Here is a 17,435-nt window from a genome sequence, read left to right as displayed (position 1 = left end):
CAGAGCTTAAAATAGAGAGGGTAATAACATGGGGAACTCTGGGTACGAGGGTCACATGTGGAACAGAATGTCAACAGGCCATTAAAACAGGACCTCAGCTAAGCTTTCACTGGGAAATAGACATGCGGGGGACACTTGAGCAGGCAGGCACCAATCTTCCTAACTACCACTGTGCAACAGCTCACCCCACTGAGTCAACTGTGAAAACAACAGGGCATATTTATAGGAAGAGGTGGCATGATTACACCAATGCCATTTCAGAGCTATTCTAGTCTCCCAGTCTTCCTCTGGGCAGCAAGGGCAGTGCCCTTGCCAGTTCTTTTATGGTGTTAGTTGGAGATTATTTGTCCTGGTGGTGAGCCACACTATTAAACAGATGTATCATCACACAAAACTGATACTGACACCATTACACCCTGCTATCAGCTTCCAGTGTAAAATGACTAATTTACATGTCCTATTAAACTCCACAAAGGTTTCATTCACGCTCATTTTACACATTCCCTCACACTTAACATCCATTTATGCTGGTTAGCTGACATAGAGGGACAAGCCTGTTATTTAAACCTCCGTCATAAAATGAAAGTTTCTGATCCAAGGGTTGTCTGGATGGTCTGTCACGTTTACATACATCTCTACGTCCTAGTTTGTCTTTTACAGGACTGTCTGTGATTCATATGTTTTGGTCCAGTGAGAATCCAGAACAAGAGAGGGGAGTGTATATTAGGTAAAGCTAGTGACTGTGCTGTGAATAGTTGTATTTCCCTCTCACTGATCTGAGAGATGGGTCTACAGTGACATAGGCGAGCAGCTGTTAGCTTAGCATGGGGAGGGGGGCTGTTTGCTATCTCTGTTTAGGCCCAGTTCACTTTCCTGGCATGGACGCTCGAGCCCCTGGATTTATGTGGTGGTATGCATTACCCTTGATTCGTCTCTACATTGCAGCTGATGTACCCAACGGACTGCCTCCAGGCCTCAGGTTTCTATAACCACCACCATCTGCCTTTTTCAACAGGGCCTTTTTAGGCTGTCCCGTATGAACAAATAATATAGCTCTAAACACTAGTATTGATATATTTATATACCATAGTATTCACTGTATTGTTTTTGCGGACATGACTGTAGTATACTGTAGTGTTTTTGCGGACATGACTGTAGTATTTACTGGCGTGTTTTTAGTTGTATTATCTGTCAGATGAGGGCAGTGGGAAGGTAGGCCCCTAAATGGAAGGTAATCCGACAAAGAAAACGAGTAGGCGGACAGTACATTGCGAAAAACATTAGCAGCTCAGCATTGTACATGAGGACGCACAACTGCAACACATTTTGACTACTAGAGTCTTCCTAAGGAAGCGTTAAGCTACTACTAGAATCTTCCTCAGGCAGCGTTAAGCTACTACTAGTCTTCCTCAGGCAGCGTTAAGCTACTACTAGTCTTCCTCAGGCAGCGTTAAGCTACTACTAGAGTCTTCAGGCAGCGTTAAGCTACTACTAGTCTTCCTCAGGCAGCGTTAAGCTATTACTAGAATCTTCCTAAGGAAGCGTTAAGCTACTACTAGAATCTTCCTCAGGCAGCGTTAAGCTACTACTAGAGTCTTCCTCAGGCAGTGTTAAGCTACTACTAGAGTCTTCCTCAGGCAGCGTTAAGCTACTACTAGAGTCTTCCTCAGGCAGCCTTAAGCTACTACTAGAGTCTTCCTCAGGCAGCCTTAAGCTACTACTAGTCTTCCTCAGGCAGCGTTAAGCTACTACTAGAGTCTTCCTAAGGAAGCGTTAAGCTACTACTAGAATCTTCCTCAGGCAGCGTTAAGCTACTACTAGTCTTCCTCAGGCAGCGTTAAGCTACTACTAGAATCTTCCTCAGGCAGCGTTAAGCTGCTACTAGAGTCTTCCTCAGGCATCGTTAAGCTGCTACTAGAGTCTTCCTCAGGCATCGTTAAGCTACTACTAGTCTTCCTAAGGAAGCGTTAAGCTACTACTAGAGTCTTCCTCAGGCAGCGTTAAGCTGCTACTAGAGTCTTCCTAAGGCATCGTTAAGCTACTCCTATTTGTATTCCTGTGTAAATATTTTGTTGACATAGAAGTGGGGGCTTTCTCCTTGAAGACACCTACTAGGGAAATACAAAGAGCACATTTTCCATAACCTGAAGGTAGGTCAATTTATTTGGTTGTTCCAAAATTCGTTACAATTTCAAATCAATTTGGTTACAATTCTAAAACAAACAATTCAAACAATAAGTAATCAATCCAACTTAATCTCATCAAATCAAAAGAAAAACCAACAAGAAAAAATATATAAAAACGAATGAATGCATTAAATTAAGACCTGCTTACTCCAGGTGAAGGTCTGGTGTTTGGTCCCACCTCCGCGCCACATCCGGTGTGATGTTGAATGGTTCTGGTTCTGTGAGAGGCTTAGTGTAGAATGGGGAAGAGATGGAGAGGGAATTCGGTGGTGGAGGGTATGTCCATCGGCCTGTGCTGGTGTTGGAGGAGGATCGATGTGGTGGCAAGGCTGGAGGCTGGAAGACAGAGGGAGCAAACAGGGCCCAGACCCTCCTGGCTACGGAGCACTCACAAACAGTTGGTGGGTGTGTTCAGTGCGAGTGCCACCGGTGGGGGAAGTTTTCTGTAGGTATCTTGTGCCGTTATAGATGGATTCCCTGGTGAAGAGGCAAACATGAACAGCCAGACATCTGAGGAAAGTCCTGTTCCAAGTTTGATCATTTCTTGCAGGGGTGGATGAGGGAGGTGGATGAGCACATCTAGTGGGTTGTTTGTGTTATTGGGTGGTTCTTGGCTGTTCAAAGGTCTTGACTTGCCACACCACTGACTGCCTGGTACTCCCCTGTACTGACTTGATGGTGGACTGGAGGTGCGAAGGGTCTGGACTGAGGCTGTAGGTATGTCGGTAGGTAGGACTGGGGTCTGAATGTATAGTTCAGAGCATCTGCTCTTTACTATAACCGGTAGGGAACACAATATATGGTCTATACTCACTTATGGGTGGCACAAATTGGGATATGGGAATGGGTAGTATTTACTAAAGTGTTTTTTTTAATGTATTATCTTTGGCGGAAATGGGAGCTTTCTCCTCGAGGAAAACTCCTGGGCAAATACTACGAGCAAATGTTCCATATTCTGTAGAACTGGCATCTGAACAGATAGTTCAGTGCCTCTGCTCTTTTCTATAACCTGTAGGGAACACAATGTATGGTTCATACTTCACATGTAGGTTTCTCATGATTGGCATAAATTGGGATGGTAATGGGTGGAGTATTTGCAAATTAAATAATGTAGTAATACTATAGTTTAAAAAACAGTGTTTTTGCATATAATACTGTAGTGATTAATATAGTATTCACCAGTGTACTACAAAATTCTATCGTAAGCACTACATTATCAAAGAATACTACAGTGTGGAATATAGTATTCTACAATATACTACCAAATTATATAGTAAGTACTACACCTGACCGAGGGATACTACAGAGTGTAGTTTAGTGTTTTACAGAATACAAATCAAACTTTATTGGTTGTATAAACATATTCAGCAGATGTTATTGCGGGTGTAGTGAAAAGCTTGTCAGGGGTCATAAACAGGGTGACCATGTCTATTGGTGCCATACTACAGTTTACTACAGTTTACTTCAGTTTACTTCAGAATACTATACAATTCTAAAGTAAGTACCATGGTATTCTCTAGCAAACTGTAGTATTTTTTATGTGGGGTCAACCTCTCTTTTCACACATTCAACATGTCTCAATTTATTCAGTGGAATGGACGGATTGCCTGGTCCCAGATCTGTTTGTGCTCTTGTCTACTCTATTGTCATTGTCAAGCCAAACAGAATTATTTGTATGTGCTGTGAATGGCAATTCAGCTTTTTGCTGCCAAGTATGGCCTACATGTAGTAATAATAATAATAAACTACCACTAACTAAAATGTCATTCATTTCTAATTAGGAGTTAAGAGAGCAGTAAGAGACTTGCAAGCAGGCCACTGGACTGATGCATCACAAACACATACCACATACTGATGCTGCTTCCATGCTAATAACAAAAGGACTCATACATCACACAAGACAACAGAAACTTGGTAAGGGTGTGAACAGGATACCGATGCCATCCAGCAAGGTGTTTCACTCAGAACTATTTCCCGTGAGAAATTGAGGAGTGCTATTTATAACTTTAGTGTAGTGTAGTAGTACTGCATTAAAGAGGAAGAGGATCATTTATTTTAATGTTAGAAATAATCTAATCATCAAGAGGTGTGCAGAGAGGAAATATTTTGTTTACAATTAGTCCTTCCACATATGTCAGCTAATACATTTGGCACTAATACTTGACCTACTTTATGCATGTGTTTGTGCTATCACTTGCCATTTAAATGGGTATCATTTTCCTTGGAGGGATGTTGTTGTTGTAGGCTGCAAGGTTATTGACCTATGAAGAAACCAAAATGTGTGCAATCAGTAACAATTGAATTTAGCGGATACGTGCTTAACAAAGGTTATCCGTTGATGTCATATGACAAGTCAGGCTGCAAAATTGAATAGAGTCTGGACAACCACTTTTTTATGAACAAAAGGTTGAATTCTAGTCAAATATCCAGTGTAGCCAAAGTCCGTGGACTAGTTTTATGTAACTCTCTATGTCCCCATTGATTTGTCAATCACTTTGTTTGACATGTTAATGAGACAACCAGAAAGGAGGGCATAATATAGTACGTTGGCCTCATAAAAGTTAACAGAAATGTCAATAACATAGCTGAGGTAGGGAGGTCAGGTCATGGTGTAAATGTTTAGTCAGCATTTGTAGTGCCAAACAAGTGAAGCCACATGGCAAGTGGCAACAACCCTGTGCTTGAGTGGCATGCCTACAATGAGCGAATTTCACAGCTCACACAGGTAGATATGTAATACTATCACTCCTACAGAGCAGACCTCACACTCTCCAACAAACAAGGGTAGAGTTGACTGAAGCCATGCTTGTGTTGCATTCTAGGACATAAAAAAAAACAGCCCATGTGATTTAAAAAAAAGGGTGTATTTCTCAATCTTTTTATTCTGTCAACAACACCCATGACAAATTCTATACATGTATTAATTCTCCAGTCATCATAAAAAGTTTTATGGAGGGAAGACACTGTCAGAGGTGGAAAGTAACGAATTATAACTTTTACTTGAGTAGTTTTTTTCACCAGTAGATTTACTAGTGAGATGTCATTAAAGTAACAGTACTTCTACTTGTGTAGGATATTTCAGTTCTCTTTCCACCCCTGGACACTGTGTTTGCTTATAATTTACTGTATGTGTAGTGCTTGACTTGAACAGGAACACACCAGTTTGTTTTCTACTGCATGAGTTCTGGTCCCTCTTATAGAATATTGGCTATTTTATGGCACCTAAATATGTACAGTACTGTGTGGTACCCAGAAGAGTACCAGCACCTATTTCAGTCCACTTCAAGCACTTTGTATGTGTACATAGCTGTGATATCTTGTGGTGACAGATACCTGCATAGGACCCTGTTTCACCAAGGAGGTAGACAGAAGAAGTAAACACTGTCCAAACCAATGCGAGATGATAAAATGCAAATTCCTGTTGATATAGCTCTGCTTTCACCTAGTCATCCCAGCTTGTGCCATGTGTTTCTATACTGAGCTCAGTTAACAACAAATACATTGCTACATGTGTAAAATGCATACCTTTCAATAGTTGCGAATGAAAACCCTTGTACCATCCCGTATCAATTCACAAAACAGACCTTAATTTTTATCCATAACTGAAAACAAAGCTTCAGCTAATTGACACAATGTTGTGATTGTGACCTCAATATTGTTTCCTGATACCAGTGATTCTAAAGTTAAATTGCAGTAAAGTCACAGACTGTAAATCTGAGCCAGAGATTACTTTCTATCCATGACATGAGGTATTTGTAATTATGGTGAACTATCCCTTTAAAAAGATTACAGGGACCCAATTGTCTGTCTAAAACGACCCACTTCCTATCTATTATTAAAAAGATGATCCTCGGGGTATTTACTTTAATCTTGGCATTGTCTTGTGCTGGATCTGTTTTTCTACTTTATTGTTGGACAAAGTTAGATTGACCTCTCATCAGATTATATTTTGTACTACCATTTGACATTTTAAGATTGTTAATCATCATACTAGCACACTAAAATCCCTGAAATCAAGTGGAAGACTAGGAGAGGTGGGGGAAGGTAAGTAGCGTGTGTTCTCACACAGCAGAGAATAAGGGGACGAGTCACACGATGGGCTCCCGGGTGGCGCAGCGGTCTAAGGCTCAGCATCTCAGTGCAAGAGTCATCACTACAGACTCTGGTTTGATTCCAGGCTGTATCACAACCGGACGTGATTGGGAGTCACATAGGGCGGCGCACAATTGGCCCAGCATCGTCTGGTTTAGGGTTTGGCTGGGGTAGGCCGTCATTGTAAATAAGAATTTGTTCTTAACTGACTTGCCTAGTTACATTTTTAAAAACACACACAAAAAACACTAGGTTACTGGGCATGTGAGGTTAGTGAACCACATAGCAGGAGAGATAGAGGGTACCTAAGCACAGAGGGAAAGACACTTGGAGCGATCACTTTCCCACTTGTCCCAGGTTCACCCAAAGCTCAAAACCTTACACCCTCACAGAGGTCGCTGGCTGGAGTTACAAACATGACCAAGCTCAAGACAGTCAGCTCAGCTTTCTCTCATGGGACTCCAGCAGCAGTGGTCAGCTGTCAGAAGGTTTTACTATGCCTGCTGTGTGTGTGTTTGTAACCAATCTGTTATCCACCAGAAGGCAGTTGAAAACAAGCTGCACCCCGAAGAGTCAATTACACGGATACACACAGACCAGTCATCGGTAAATATATCTAACTCACTTCTGAAGAAGGAGGGAGACATGCTATGCATCTTGCTAGTATGTTAGTAAGAATATCTTACAATAAAACTATGCAAATTATTTTACGCTATTATTTTTCACTATGTCATCTGTCTATGAGAATTACTATTGTGAAATGACATTCCAATTGCTGATATCTATTGCATACATTCTGTCCAAAATACACATGGCTAGCCTAGCTTTCCCCATGTGTCCAATTTGTTATTTCAATTAGTATAATGCTATGGTCTTTACATCTCTTTAATCAATTTAAATTTCTCTCTGAGCTGGTGACAAAAATAGGAAATTTGAACGTGTGCTTTTCTTGGATCGTTTGCTATTTATGCCTTTACACCCACGGAATGGCGATCATCCTTAATATCCTCCTTCAATAATGGATTTCAGTTTCTATTCATATTCACTTACTCCAGAGAATTGTCAAGCCATCTAGCACAGAAATTGTGGCTGCTGGCCATCATTTAAAAGGTGTCTTAAAATAACCTAATCATCAACAGACAGCAGATTATTTGAGTATGTATGTATGTATGTATGTATGTATGTATGTATGTATGTATGTATGTATGTATGTATGTATGTATGTATGTATGTTGAGGTGATATCCATATTTTGGACTGTTGGATTTGTATTTTATTTTATTTAACCTTTATTTAACTCGGCAAGTCAGTTAAGAACAAGTTCTTATTTACAATGACGTCTTACCCCGGCCAAACCTTAACCCGGACGACACTGGGCCAATTGTGCTCTGCCCTATGGGACTCCCAATCACGGCCGGTTGTGATACAGCCTGGAATCGAACCAGGGTTCTGTCTGTCTGTCTGTCTGTCTGTCTGTCTGTCTGTCTGTCTGTCTACCAGTATATGAGCTACAAAGATCGAAATGATCAGCTGCGCCCTCTGCTGGTGTAGCCAAATCAGTAAAGAGGATGGTTACACTTGTAGACGACTTCATGGTGATGTTTTTTAAATTAAATTTTTTACATTTTGTTTTATTTTTTTAATTGGAGAAAAATCAGTATACATATAAGAAGTATACAAACAGACAATGATAACATATGCTAGGGGGTATACAAAGACCTTAAAAGATGCACACACATTGATTGTTTTCACAGCTTTCTTATTAGAAGAATGTATAATGGTCTTAATGTACTGCTCAAATTCCTTATAGAAAACACAGAAGCGTGGTTGAATTTACATTTATGAATATGAAATTTTGCCATTAGCACAATTAGATCTATAAGGTAAAATTGTTTTTCTTTATCTTTATTATGGTTAAGGAAACCGAGCAGCACATTCTCCCATAAAAAAACAAAAGTCATCAAGAATATTACCAATTATAAAACTGTGAATATCTTTCCATAATTGTTTTACATGTAGACAATGCCAAAATAAATGTGAAACTTGTTTCTGGATGCTCAACACAAAAAGTACAATCAATGTTAATGTCTTTTTTAAGTTTCTTCAGGTAATGATTTGCAGGTTAATACTTATGGATCATTCTGAAAGATACCTCTTTGACCTTGTTAACAAGCAAGTATTTGTGTGGTAATAACTAGACTTTTTCCCAACAGATATTAGGGACCAATGTATTCCAGTAACTTGTGACATAAGGAATGGATACAATATCCCTTTGAAATAAAGCATTTATAGACCTATTGTTCTGAGGGAGCAAGGAGAAACATATTTTCCTTATTGGAGAGTCAACTGGATTAAGCGAGGGTAGGTCAAGAAGGTGAGGTCTGGCGACACCTCTAAATAACATGACACTTCCAGATAGAATAGCATCAAAGACGTCATGGCGACGTTGGCTGGCTAAACTCAGTAGAAAACGTCATCGGGTCTAACGGTCGTCTCGCGCCAAACTGCGCATGTGCAGGCCATCAAATCAAAGGCAGTCATATATTATATTTATTTTTTTGACGAAAATGAAAACGTGTCAGTTTGTCACTTTCACGAGGTTGGAGTACTAACATGTTCAACTACTTAAGACATTGGCTCAAATCTAGGTTTTGTCTTTAAAATTTGAGAAAATTAACAACTAAGAACAAATGTTTCACTTGTCTCATTGACTTCACGAACTCCAAACCCCGGCCTGGTCTATTTGGTCTGTTTCACAAGCCTTCCCGGAAGTCTTGCGATGTTGTGCCTCTGAGTTTTGAAACTCTGTGGGACGGTTCGGCTCAACAGATGTGGTCTCATTAAAGTTTTAAAATTCAATATGAAAATGGCTTCCATAACAACCACAGAGCTTTTTGGTGCACAACTCCTGGTAATAACGTTTTATTGTCCTCTATATGTATTTAAATTGTTGGAAGTTGCCAGCAAACGATACTCTACACAATATTATTTTAACGTTGAGTAAAATCTTATAAGCTTCTTCGCTAAGAACAAAGGAAACCAAAATAGCTAACCAGCCAGCCAGGTTGCCAACAACAAACACAGTAATTATATTTTGTGTGTATGCTATGCTAGCTAACGTTGCTTTCTAACGTGCTTCACTTTAAACATACACGTTTTTTTCTTCTGTTTGCGTTGCTGTCTGACAACTCTTTTGGGATATTTCTGCCAACTTCTAGAGACAGTAAATAATGACCACCGTAGGAGGAGTTGTCAGACAGCACAAACAGATCTGAGCCCAGGCTAGAATATTAGGTATTGCATTATCTAATGACAGAAAACGTATTGGCTGACTGTTAGACCTGGCTCATACTAGCTTTTGTTTTCTCATAAGGAAGGTGACTTCATCACAGCTACTCACCACAATGCACAACGTTTGGAAGATAGAGTTTTCCAACAAAAGACAGAGTTTCTCAGAAATGCAGAGAAACTTAGAAAACAGTAAGTTCCTCGTATTAATATGCAGGGGAATTGAGAATATACATGCACATCTATTGTATTGAGACTAATTTTCTATTGTTCTTAAAACAGGATTGAAAAACTTGAGAAAGAGAAGATGTTGAATACACAAAACAGGAAGAATGGTCTTTCAGATGGATTTAGAGTATTGGAAGAGTTTGATAAAGGTCTTCAGGATGATCGAAATACTGAGCGTGTGTATTTTTGTGGTTTTAGTACTCTTTGTATGTCACTTCAATATTTTACTGACTAAAACGTAATTTGAACATCTTTAATAATAATGTTGCTCATGTTCTTTGTCCCTCAGAAATGAACGTGCAAAAGCATCTGATGAAAATCCATAATGGTGTAAATAAATTTCAGATGCAGCTGACTGACGTGAAGCCTACCCCTGAGTGTAAGTCATATGCTGGTTGATGGTTAAACATGTGCATGGAAACAGTACAGATTGGGGAGTCATGACATTCATGTTTTTATGAAGCCAGTTCAATTTGATACCCACTTCACCTCCCTTTATACAGGCTGTTATACTTTAACTACTTAGAAATGCTGTTGATTGTTTTTTAGTAATTGAGAAACTGAAAGAAATAATGACAGAAGTTGAAAATTCAATCAACACTTTCAAGGGGGATCAACGTCAAAGGTATGAGATGTTCAATATTTTAACAGCTGTCATGTAATGCATGTTTCAAAATTACTTGATTATAGTTTAGACTGAGATGAAATGCTTCTTTCTTATTCTTTTTAGTTTTGAGGATCTATTGAAAGAGGAAAGAACATGCAGCCAGGAGATATGTGCTTTTGAAAAGAAGATTGAGACTTGGTCTTTGGCTGTAAAAGCAGACCCAAAGTTGCCCCCTGCTCCCCCAGGCAAGGTGTGTCTGGCCAAAGCCCTAGAGGAGGACCTCCCACCAGAGGTGACCGCACTAGAGAGGTTCCTACAGCAAACTGGAGGGAAGCAGGGGGCCTGGGACCAGTATGACCATCAGAGCTTTCTGAAAGTGTGGACCAAGCACAATGGCAAACCAGCCTATAGGAAAGAGGCTTTGCTCTACCTGCCAGGCAAAACCCCAGAACATGTTGAACAGCATGAAGATTGGTATCTCGAGCTCCTGTACCTCCAGGACAAGAAGAAAGAGGTAGACCGGGCATCACTTTGTAGGCAATGTAATGAGTTTCCAGTCACTTTCAACTGTAGATGGCTAGAACAGTACCGCCATTTATGAGCTCTGAAATGTCAGTCAGCTATTTGTTTTGAACTGTTAAATTGCATGAATATACTTGTAATATTCGTTTTGTCTTATAATTTTGCTAATTTGCATTATCCATGCACCAGGCCATTTACCGGTGGAAGGCTGAGAGACAGCAGGAGAGGGCTGCAAGGCTGCAACACCAGGATGAGCTGGAGAGCGTTGCCAGGAGGGAGAGGGAGGCGCAGGCTGAGACCCAGCAGCGTAGGGCTGAGGAGGAGAGGAGGGAGGCGGTGGCTCGCCTGGAGGGGTGGAAAAGGCAGCGCAGGCTGCGCCTGGAGCAGGAGGAGGAGCAGAGGCTCACTGAGGAGATCCTGCAGCGGAGACGAGCCAAGGAGGAGCGCAGGAGACAGCTGGAGGTGAAGCTGGTTCTGGAGGCCCACATTCGTCAGAAGAAGGAGGAGGAAGAACTTCTGACCATGCAGAAGGAGGAACAGGAACAGGCTGACATGGAGGAGAAGAAGAGACTGGCAGGCTACGGCATCAAACGCTTTCAGGAAAGGGTATGTGAAGGATCAGTATTTACAATGGTACTACTCAAGGTATTTTGTATATACAGTGCATTCGGGAAGTATTCAGACCCCTTGACTTTTTCCATATTTTGTTATAGCCTTACTCTAAAATGGATTAAATAAAATAGCAAAAACAGGTTTTTAGAAATGTTTGCAAATGTATTAAAAATAAAAAGCAGATACCTAATTTATATAAGTATTCAGACCCTTTGCTATGAGACTCGACATTGAGCTCAGGTGCATCCTGTTTCCATTGATCATCCTTGAGCTGTTTCTACAACTCGATTGGAGTCCACCTGTGGTAAATTCATTTGATTGGACATGATTTCAAATCAAATCAAAACTCTACCTGCATGTATATATTACACCAATTACCTCGACTAACCAGTGCCCGCGCACAATGACTTTGTACCGGTACCCCCTGTATATAGCCTCACTTGTTATTTTACTGCTGCTGTTTAATTATTTGTTACTTTTATTTTCTATTTTTTACTTAACACTTATTTTAATGAATGTTTCTTCATTTCTTAAAGCATTGTCGGTTAAGGGCTTGTAAGTCAGCATTTCACTGTAAGTTCTACACCTGTTGTATTCGGTGCATGTGACAAATAGAATTGGATTTAAATCAAATCCAATTGACAGGCACACACCTGTCTATATAAGGTCCCACAGTTGACAGTGCATGTCAGAGATAAAAACCAAGCCACGAGGTCGAAGAAATTGTCCGTAGAGCTCCGAGACAGGATTGTGTCGAGGTACAGATCTGGGGAAGGGTACCAAAACATTTCTGTAGCTTTGAAGGTTCCCAAGAACACAGTGGTCTCCATCGTTCTTAAATGGAGTTTGGAACCACCAAGACTCTTCCGAGAGCTGGCCGTCCGGCCAAACTGAGCAATCGTGGGGAGAAGGGCCTTGATCAGGGAGGTGACCAGGAACCTGATGGTCACTCTGACAGAGCTCCAGAGTTCCTCTGTGGAGATGGGAGAAACTTCCAGAAGGTCAACCATCTTTGCAGCACTCCACCAATAAGGCCTTTTTGGTAGAGTGACAGACGGAAGCCACTCCTCAGTAAAACAAGATTCTCTGTTCTGATGAAACCAAGATTGAACTCTTTGGCCTGAATGCCAACCGTCAGGAGGAAACATAGCACCATCACTATGGTGAAGTATGGTGGTAGCAGCATCATGCTATCATGGAATGTTTTTCATCGGCAGGGACTGGGAGACTAGTCAGGATCAAGGGAAAGATGAACAGAGCAAAGTATAGAGAGATCCTCGATGAAAACCTGCTGAGGACCTCAGACCCCTTCACCTTCCAACAGGACAACAACCCTAAGCACACAGCCGAGACAACACAGGAGTGGCTTCGGGACAAGTCTCTGAATGTCCTTGAATAGCCTAGCCAGAGCCCGGACTTGAACTCGATTAAATGTCTTGGAGAGACATGAAAATAGCTGTGCAGCGACGCTCGCCATCCAACCTGACAGAGCTTGAGAGGATCTGCAGAGAAGACTGGGAGAAACTCCCAAATACAGGTGTGCGAAGTTTGTAGTCATACCCAAGAAGACTTGAGGCTGCTAAAGGTGCTTCAACAAAGTACTGAGTACTATTTGAGGTTGCTCAAGTAGTACTTTTCTCAGTTATGTCTACTGGAGACTGGGGTGTCGGAAAGACCGGGGTGTCGGAAAGACCGGGGTGGAGGAAAGACAAAGTGTAATGGTTAACTGACTTATCTGCAGGACTTCCAGAAGTTGGAGACAAAAGTGCAGGAGAGACAGGAGAAGGAAAAGCAGGAGCTGGATAGACAAAAGAGACTGGCTAAGCTGAAGGAGAAAGTAAGACCTTACACAGCAGCAGGCACTGATTCCATTGTACACAATGTATGCCATCCAGTTATTTTCTGCTCTTCATTTGATCTCATTAGGCGGAGGCTCATATCAGCAGAGACCCTTCCAGGCTCTGCAAACCCACCAAAGGATGGGAGGAACGCACCAAAGAGATTGGACCCTCTGGGGGCGGACCTGTATTACAGATGTTTCATAGGTGAATTAGCCCAAAACATTTTCATCAGCCACTTTTTCACTATCTTCTTTCTCTGTAACTAATCTATGCTCATCACCATCTTACAGGGCTGTGCCAAGCTGGAGACAAGACTTATGAGGATGTCTGACTGGAACCAATATTTTCTTTGCTAATTTGTTTTTTATTTAATCATGCAAAATTCAATCCTCAGTGTGGTTATTTGTCATTTCAACACACTTGTATCTGTGCTTTGTGTCATTTCCACTTTTGTACTATACATTATCACATTTCTTATCTGAATTAAAACATGAATAACTGCTGGCCTACACCTGTTATTTTCTTGCTACTTATTCTGAAATTAATATTATTATAGAAGTGCATTTGATGGTAAACATTTTACATTCTTCAAATATATTTAGCCTCCAGTGTACCAAAACGAAAAAAAACCCATTTCAAACGTTGCAATGCAAAAGAATGGGAAACTGAGCAGAGTTTGGTTGGAAAACAGAAGGTTGAGCTCTGCTGAAGTCCCCATTTATCTTGTGTGATTTATTGAGGATGACCACCTGGATGAAACTTAAGAAACCCGTTTCGGATATGAAGAGGTGGTGGGTGAAGTAAAGGCTGTGAGGATCACGGGAAGTGGGCTTGGATCGCCTCTCAGGGAGAGGGACAAGAGGGCGGATACGCCCGAATGGTTGTTGGATGTGGAGATGTCGTCAGAGGAACCCATAGAGGTCGTTAAGAAAGCGGGCAGGGGGAAAAGGAAGAAAGTGGAACATATTAAATGAGATTGAGGGTGAATTAACTGCGGTCGCAGGTGCAGTCGTCCTGTCCGTGATTGAAGATGATTTTGGCCCAACTGGAGTGAGATTTTTGGACATAATGGATCATTGCCTTCTGGTTGATTCATATGTGGTGTCAGGTTGTGTGGAGAAGAGGTTGGGTCAGTGAAAGTGGCTCGAAGTGGAATTGTGTTTTTCTGCCGTCCAGAGGGAGCGTGCGCTCCACACCATGCGACTGGGGTCAAGAACTGTGACTTGCTATGTTATTCGGAGCAGGGTGCCATTGAAAGGAGTGATAACTGGTGTGGCGTTGTGTTGAGGAGGATTAACTGAAATTGAAGATTCTCAATATCTGTGATGTTCGCTGTGTCGTGCGACGCAGACCCGGTAGAGAGCGTTGCGAAACAGAGAAGACACTGTATTACTGAGTTGGGATGCAGAGTCTTTAAAAGATAAAGTCAAGTTAGGGTCTGTAAAGTTATCCCATGAGAGCTTTTGTCCCGAACGAATTAACGTGTTTGAGGTGTCAAGCTTATGGTCATGTGGCAGCAGTGTAGGAGGGAGATTCCTAGATGTGAGAAGTGTACAGGAGGACATGAGACAAAGGAATGTGTAGTATTGGTGGAAAAATGTGTGTGTTTTTGTGAAAACTGTAGGGGTACCCATGGTGCTGGAGATGAGAGGTGTCCTGTGAGAGAAAGGCAGGTTGAGGTTGCCAGGATCAGAGCAGTACAGAAGGTGTCATATGCTGAGGCAGTGAAGAGAGTAGTACAGGAAGATTGGTCCAGAGTGAGGGATCCGGAAAGGGTCCCTGTGAGTAGGCTGAGGTCAATAGAGAGTGATAGGATGTGCTTCAGTAAGGTAGTTTTTTTGGTGTTCGTGGTCATGGTTGTCCACTGTACCGCAGGAATGGAACGTAAATCACAGAGGATAGATGTTGTGGTTGCAGAGAAGTACTTGGGTGGCACCTTAATTGGGGAGGATGGGCTTGTGGTAATGGCTGAAGCGGAATAGGTGGAATGGTAGAAAATGCATCAAAAACATGGTTTGATGCCATTCCATTTGTGCCGTTGCAGACATTATTATAATCCGTCCTCCCCTCAGTAGCCTCCACTGTTGGGTGCATGAGATTTTATTACAGAAGAGTTACAAGGTGTTTTGACTAATAGTATCCCATCCTACCAGGCGGCTGGCCTGGCTTAGGATCAGATAGGGCCAAAGTAGTGGAATAGTGGTGAGACTTTTAATGGGTGTAGGGTTTGTTGGTCTGGAAAATCTTTCACAAAGTGTAATGATACTACACAAATGTAGGCCTGATACACAGCCAATACAGTAGGTGGTGGAATGCACCTATAACATTTGTTTGCGGACCGCTATAATACCAAAGAAGAAGTAGAAGTGGAAAAGAAGGCACGTGTGGTGAGTCTCACCCATTTCGAGAACTATGATGTGTCATGCGTTGCTATTCAGAGCAGGGTATTTGTAAAGGGGATAATATCTGGTGTCTTGAGGGATGTTGATGTTGGACAAATGAAGAATATCCCAGGAGTGGTTGATGCACATTGGATGAATCGTGTGGTAAATGGAGTGAACGTAACGAGTCTGTCTGTTCTTCTGTTTTTTTTAATACGGAGTCCCTCCCTGCCCAGGTGAAGTTGGGGTATGTGAATCATCATGTCGGAGCGTTCGAACCAAGACTGATACAGTGTAATTATCACTGTATGGCTTTCGGACATGCCAAGTGTCTGTAGAAGAGAAAAGCTGAGATCAACACCATTATCCCAGAAACCCTAGATCCACTCCAATTTCAATACCGCCCAAACAGATCCATAGATGATGCAATCTCTATTGCACTCCACACTGCCCTTTCCCTCCTGGACAAAAGGAACACCTACGTGTGAATGCTATTCACTGACTACAGCTCAGCGTTCAACACCAGAGTTCCCTCAAAGCTCATCACTAAGCTAAGGATCCTGGGACTAAACACCTCCCTGCAACTGGATCCTGGACTTCCTGACGGACCTCCCCCAGGTGGTGAGGGTAGGTAGCAACACATCTGGCACGCTGATCCTCAACACTGGAGCCCCTCAGGGGTGCGTGCTCAGTCCCCTCCTGTACTCCCTGTTCACCCACGACTGCATGGCCAGGCATAACTCCAACACCATCATTAAGTTTGCAGACGACACAACAGTGGTAGGCCTGATCATCTACGAGACAGCCTATAGTGAGGTCAGAGACCTGGCCGGGTGGTGCCAGAATAACAACCTATCTCTAAATGTAAACAAGACTAAGGAGATGATTGTGGACCACAGGAAAAGGAGGACCGAGCACACCCCCATTCTCATCCACGGGGCTGTAGTGGAGCAGGTTGAGAGCTTCAAGTTCCTTGGTGTCCACATCAACAACAAACTAGAATAGTCCAAACACACCAAGACAGTCGTGAAGAGGGCACGTCAAAGCCTATTCCGCCTCAGAAAACTAAAAAGATTTGGCATGGGTCCTCAGATCCTCAAAGGGTTCTACAGCTGCAACATCGAGAGCATCCTGACTGGTTGCATCACTGCTTGGTACGGAAATTGCTCGGCCTCTGACCGCAAGGCACTCGAGAGTGTAGTCCGCATGGCCCACAACATCACTGGGGCTAAGCTGCCTGCCATCCAGGACCTCTACACCAGCTGGTTTCAGAGGAAGGCCCTAAAAATTGTCAAAGACCTCAGCCACCCCAGTCATAGACTGTCTCTCTACTACCGCATGGCAAGCGGTACCAGACTGCCAAATCTGGAACAAAAAGGCTTCTCAACAGTTTTTACCCCCAAACCATAAGACTCCTGAACAGGTAATCAAATAGCTACCCGGACTATTTGCATTGTGTGCTCCCCCCAACCCCTCTTTTACGCTGCTGCTACTCTCTGTTTATCAAATGCATAGTTACTTTAACTATACATTCATGTACATACTACCTCAATTGGCCCGACCAACCAGTGCTCCCGCACATTGGCTAACCGGAATATCTGCATTGTGTCCCGCCACCCGCCAACCCCTCTTTTACGCTACTGCTACTCTCTGTTTATCATATGCATAGTCACTTTAAC

General features: G+C 42.3%; 1 protein-coding gene across 3 annotated transcripts; it reads left to right on the top strand.

Annotated features, from left to right (window-relative positions):
• Positions 1-6,716: 6,716 nt before the first annotated feature.
• On the top strand, positions 6,717-13,886 carry LOC112246773 (coiled-coil domain-containing protein 112). 3 transcript variants are annotated; one of them, XM_024415306.1, is made up of 10 exons: positions 6,717-6,884; positions 9,651-9,757; positions 9,848-9,969; positions 10,083-10,172; positions 10,343-10,418; positions 10,524-10,914; positions 11,112-11,528; positions 13,276-13,371; positions 13,461-13,579; positions 13,666-13,886. In XM_024415306.1, the coding sequence occupies exons 1-10, from the start codon at positions 6,732-6,734 to the stop codon at positions 13,694-13,696; spliced, it is 1,602 nt and encodes a 533-aa protein (XP_024271074.1). In that variant the 5' UTR covers positions 6,717-6,731; the 3' UTR covers positions 13,697-13,886. The 3 variants fall into 3 exon arrangements, with proteins under 3 accessions (XP_024271074.1, XP_024271089.1, XP_024271098.1); XM_024415321.2 differs by lacking the exon at positions 6,717-6,884 and adding an exon at positions 9,030-9,188; XM_024415330.2 differs by lacking the exon at positions 6,717-6,884 and adding an exon at positions 9,034-9,188 and having other exon boundaries at positions 9,655-9,757.
• The last annotated feature ends 3,549 nt before the right edge of the window (positions 13,887-17,435 follow it).

This window comes from Oncorhynchus tshawytscha, linkage group LG04, assembly GCF_018296145.1.
Source record: "Oncorhynchus tshawytscha isolate Ot180627B linkage group LG04, Otsh_v2.0, whole genome shotgun sequence".
Lineage (NCBI taxonomy): Eukaryota > Metazoa > Chordata > Actinopteri > Salmoniformes > Salmonidae > Oncorhynchus > Oncorhynchus tshawytscha.
The sequence above is the reverse complement of the archived record's forward strand: the minus strand, read 5'-3'. Positions and strand labels throughout refer to the sequence as shown.

Excerpts from the sequence above, each read along its gene's own strand:
- LOC112246773 (XM_024415306.1), top strand. The coding sequence starts at position 6,732 with ATGGGACTCCAGCAGCAGTGGTCAGCTGTCAGAAGGTTTTACTATGCC. Across the intron at positions 11,529-13,275 it reads TCAAACGCTTTCAGGAAAGG|GACTTCCAGAAGTTGGAGAC; the intron begins GTATGTGAAGGA and ends ACTTATCTGCAG. Across the intron at positions 13,580-13,665 it reads GTATTACAGATGTTTCATAG|GGCTGTGCCAAGCTGGAGAC; the intron begins GTGAATTAGCCC and ends ACCATCTTACAG.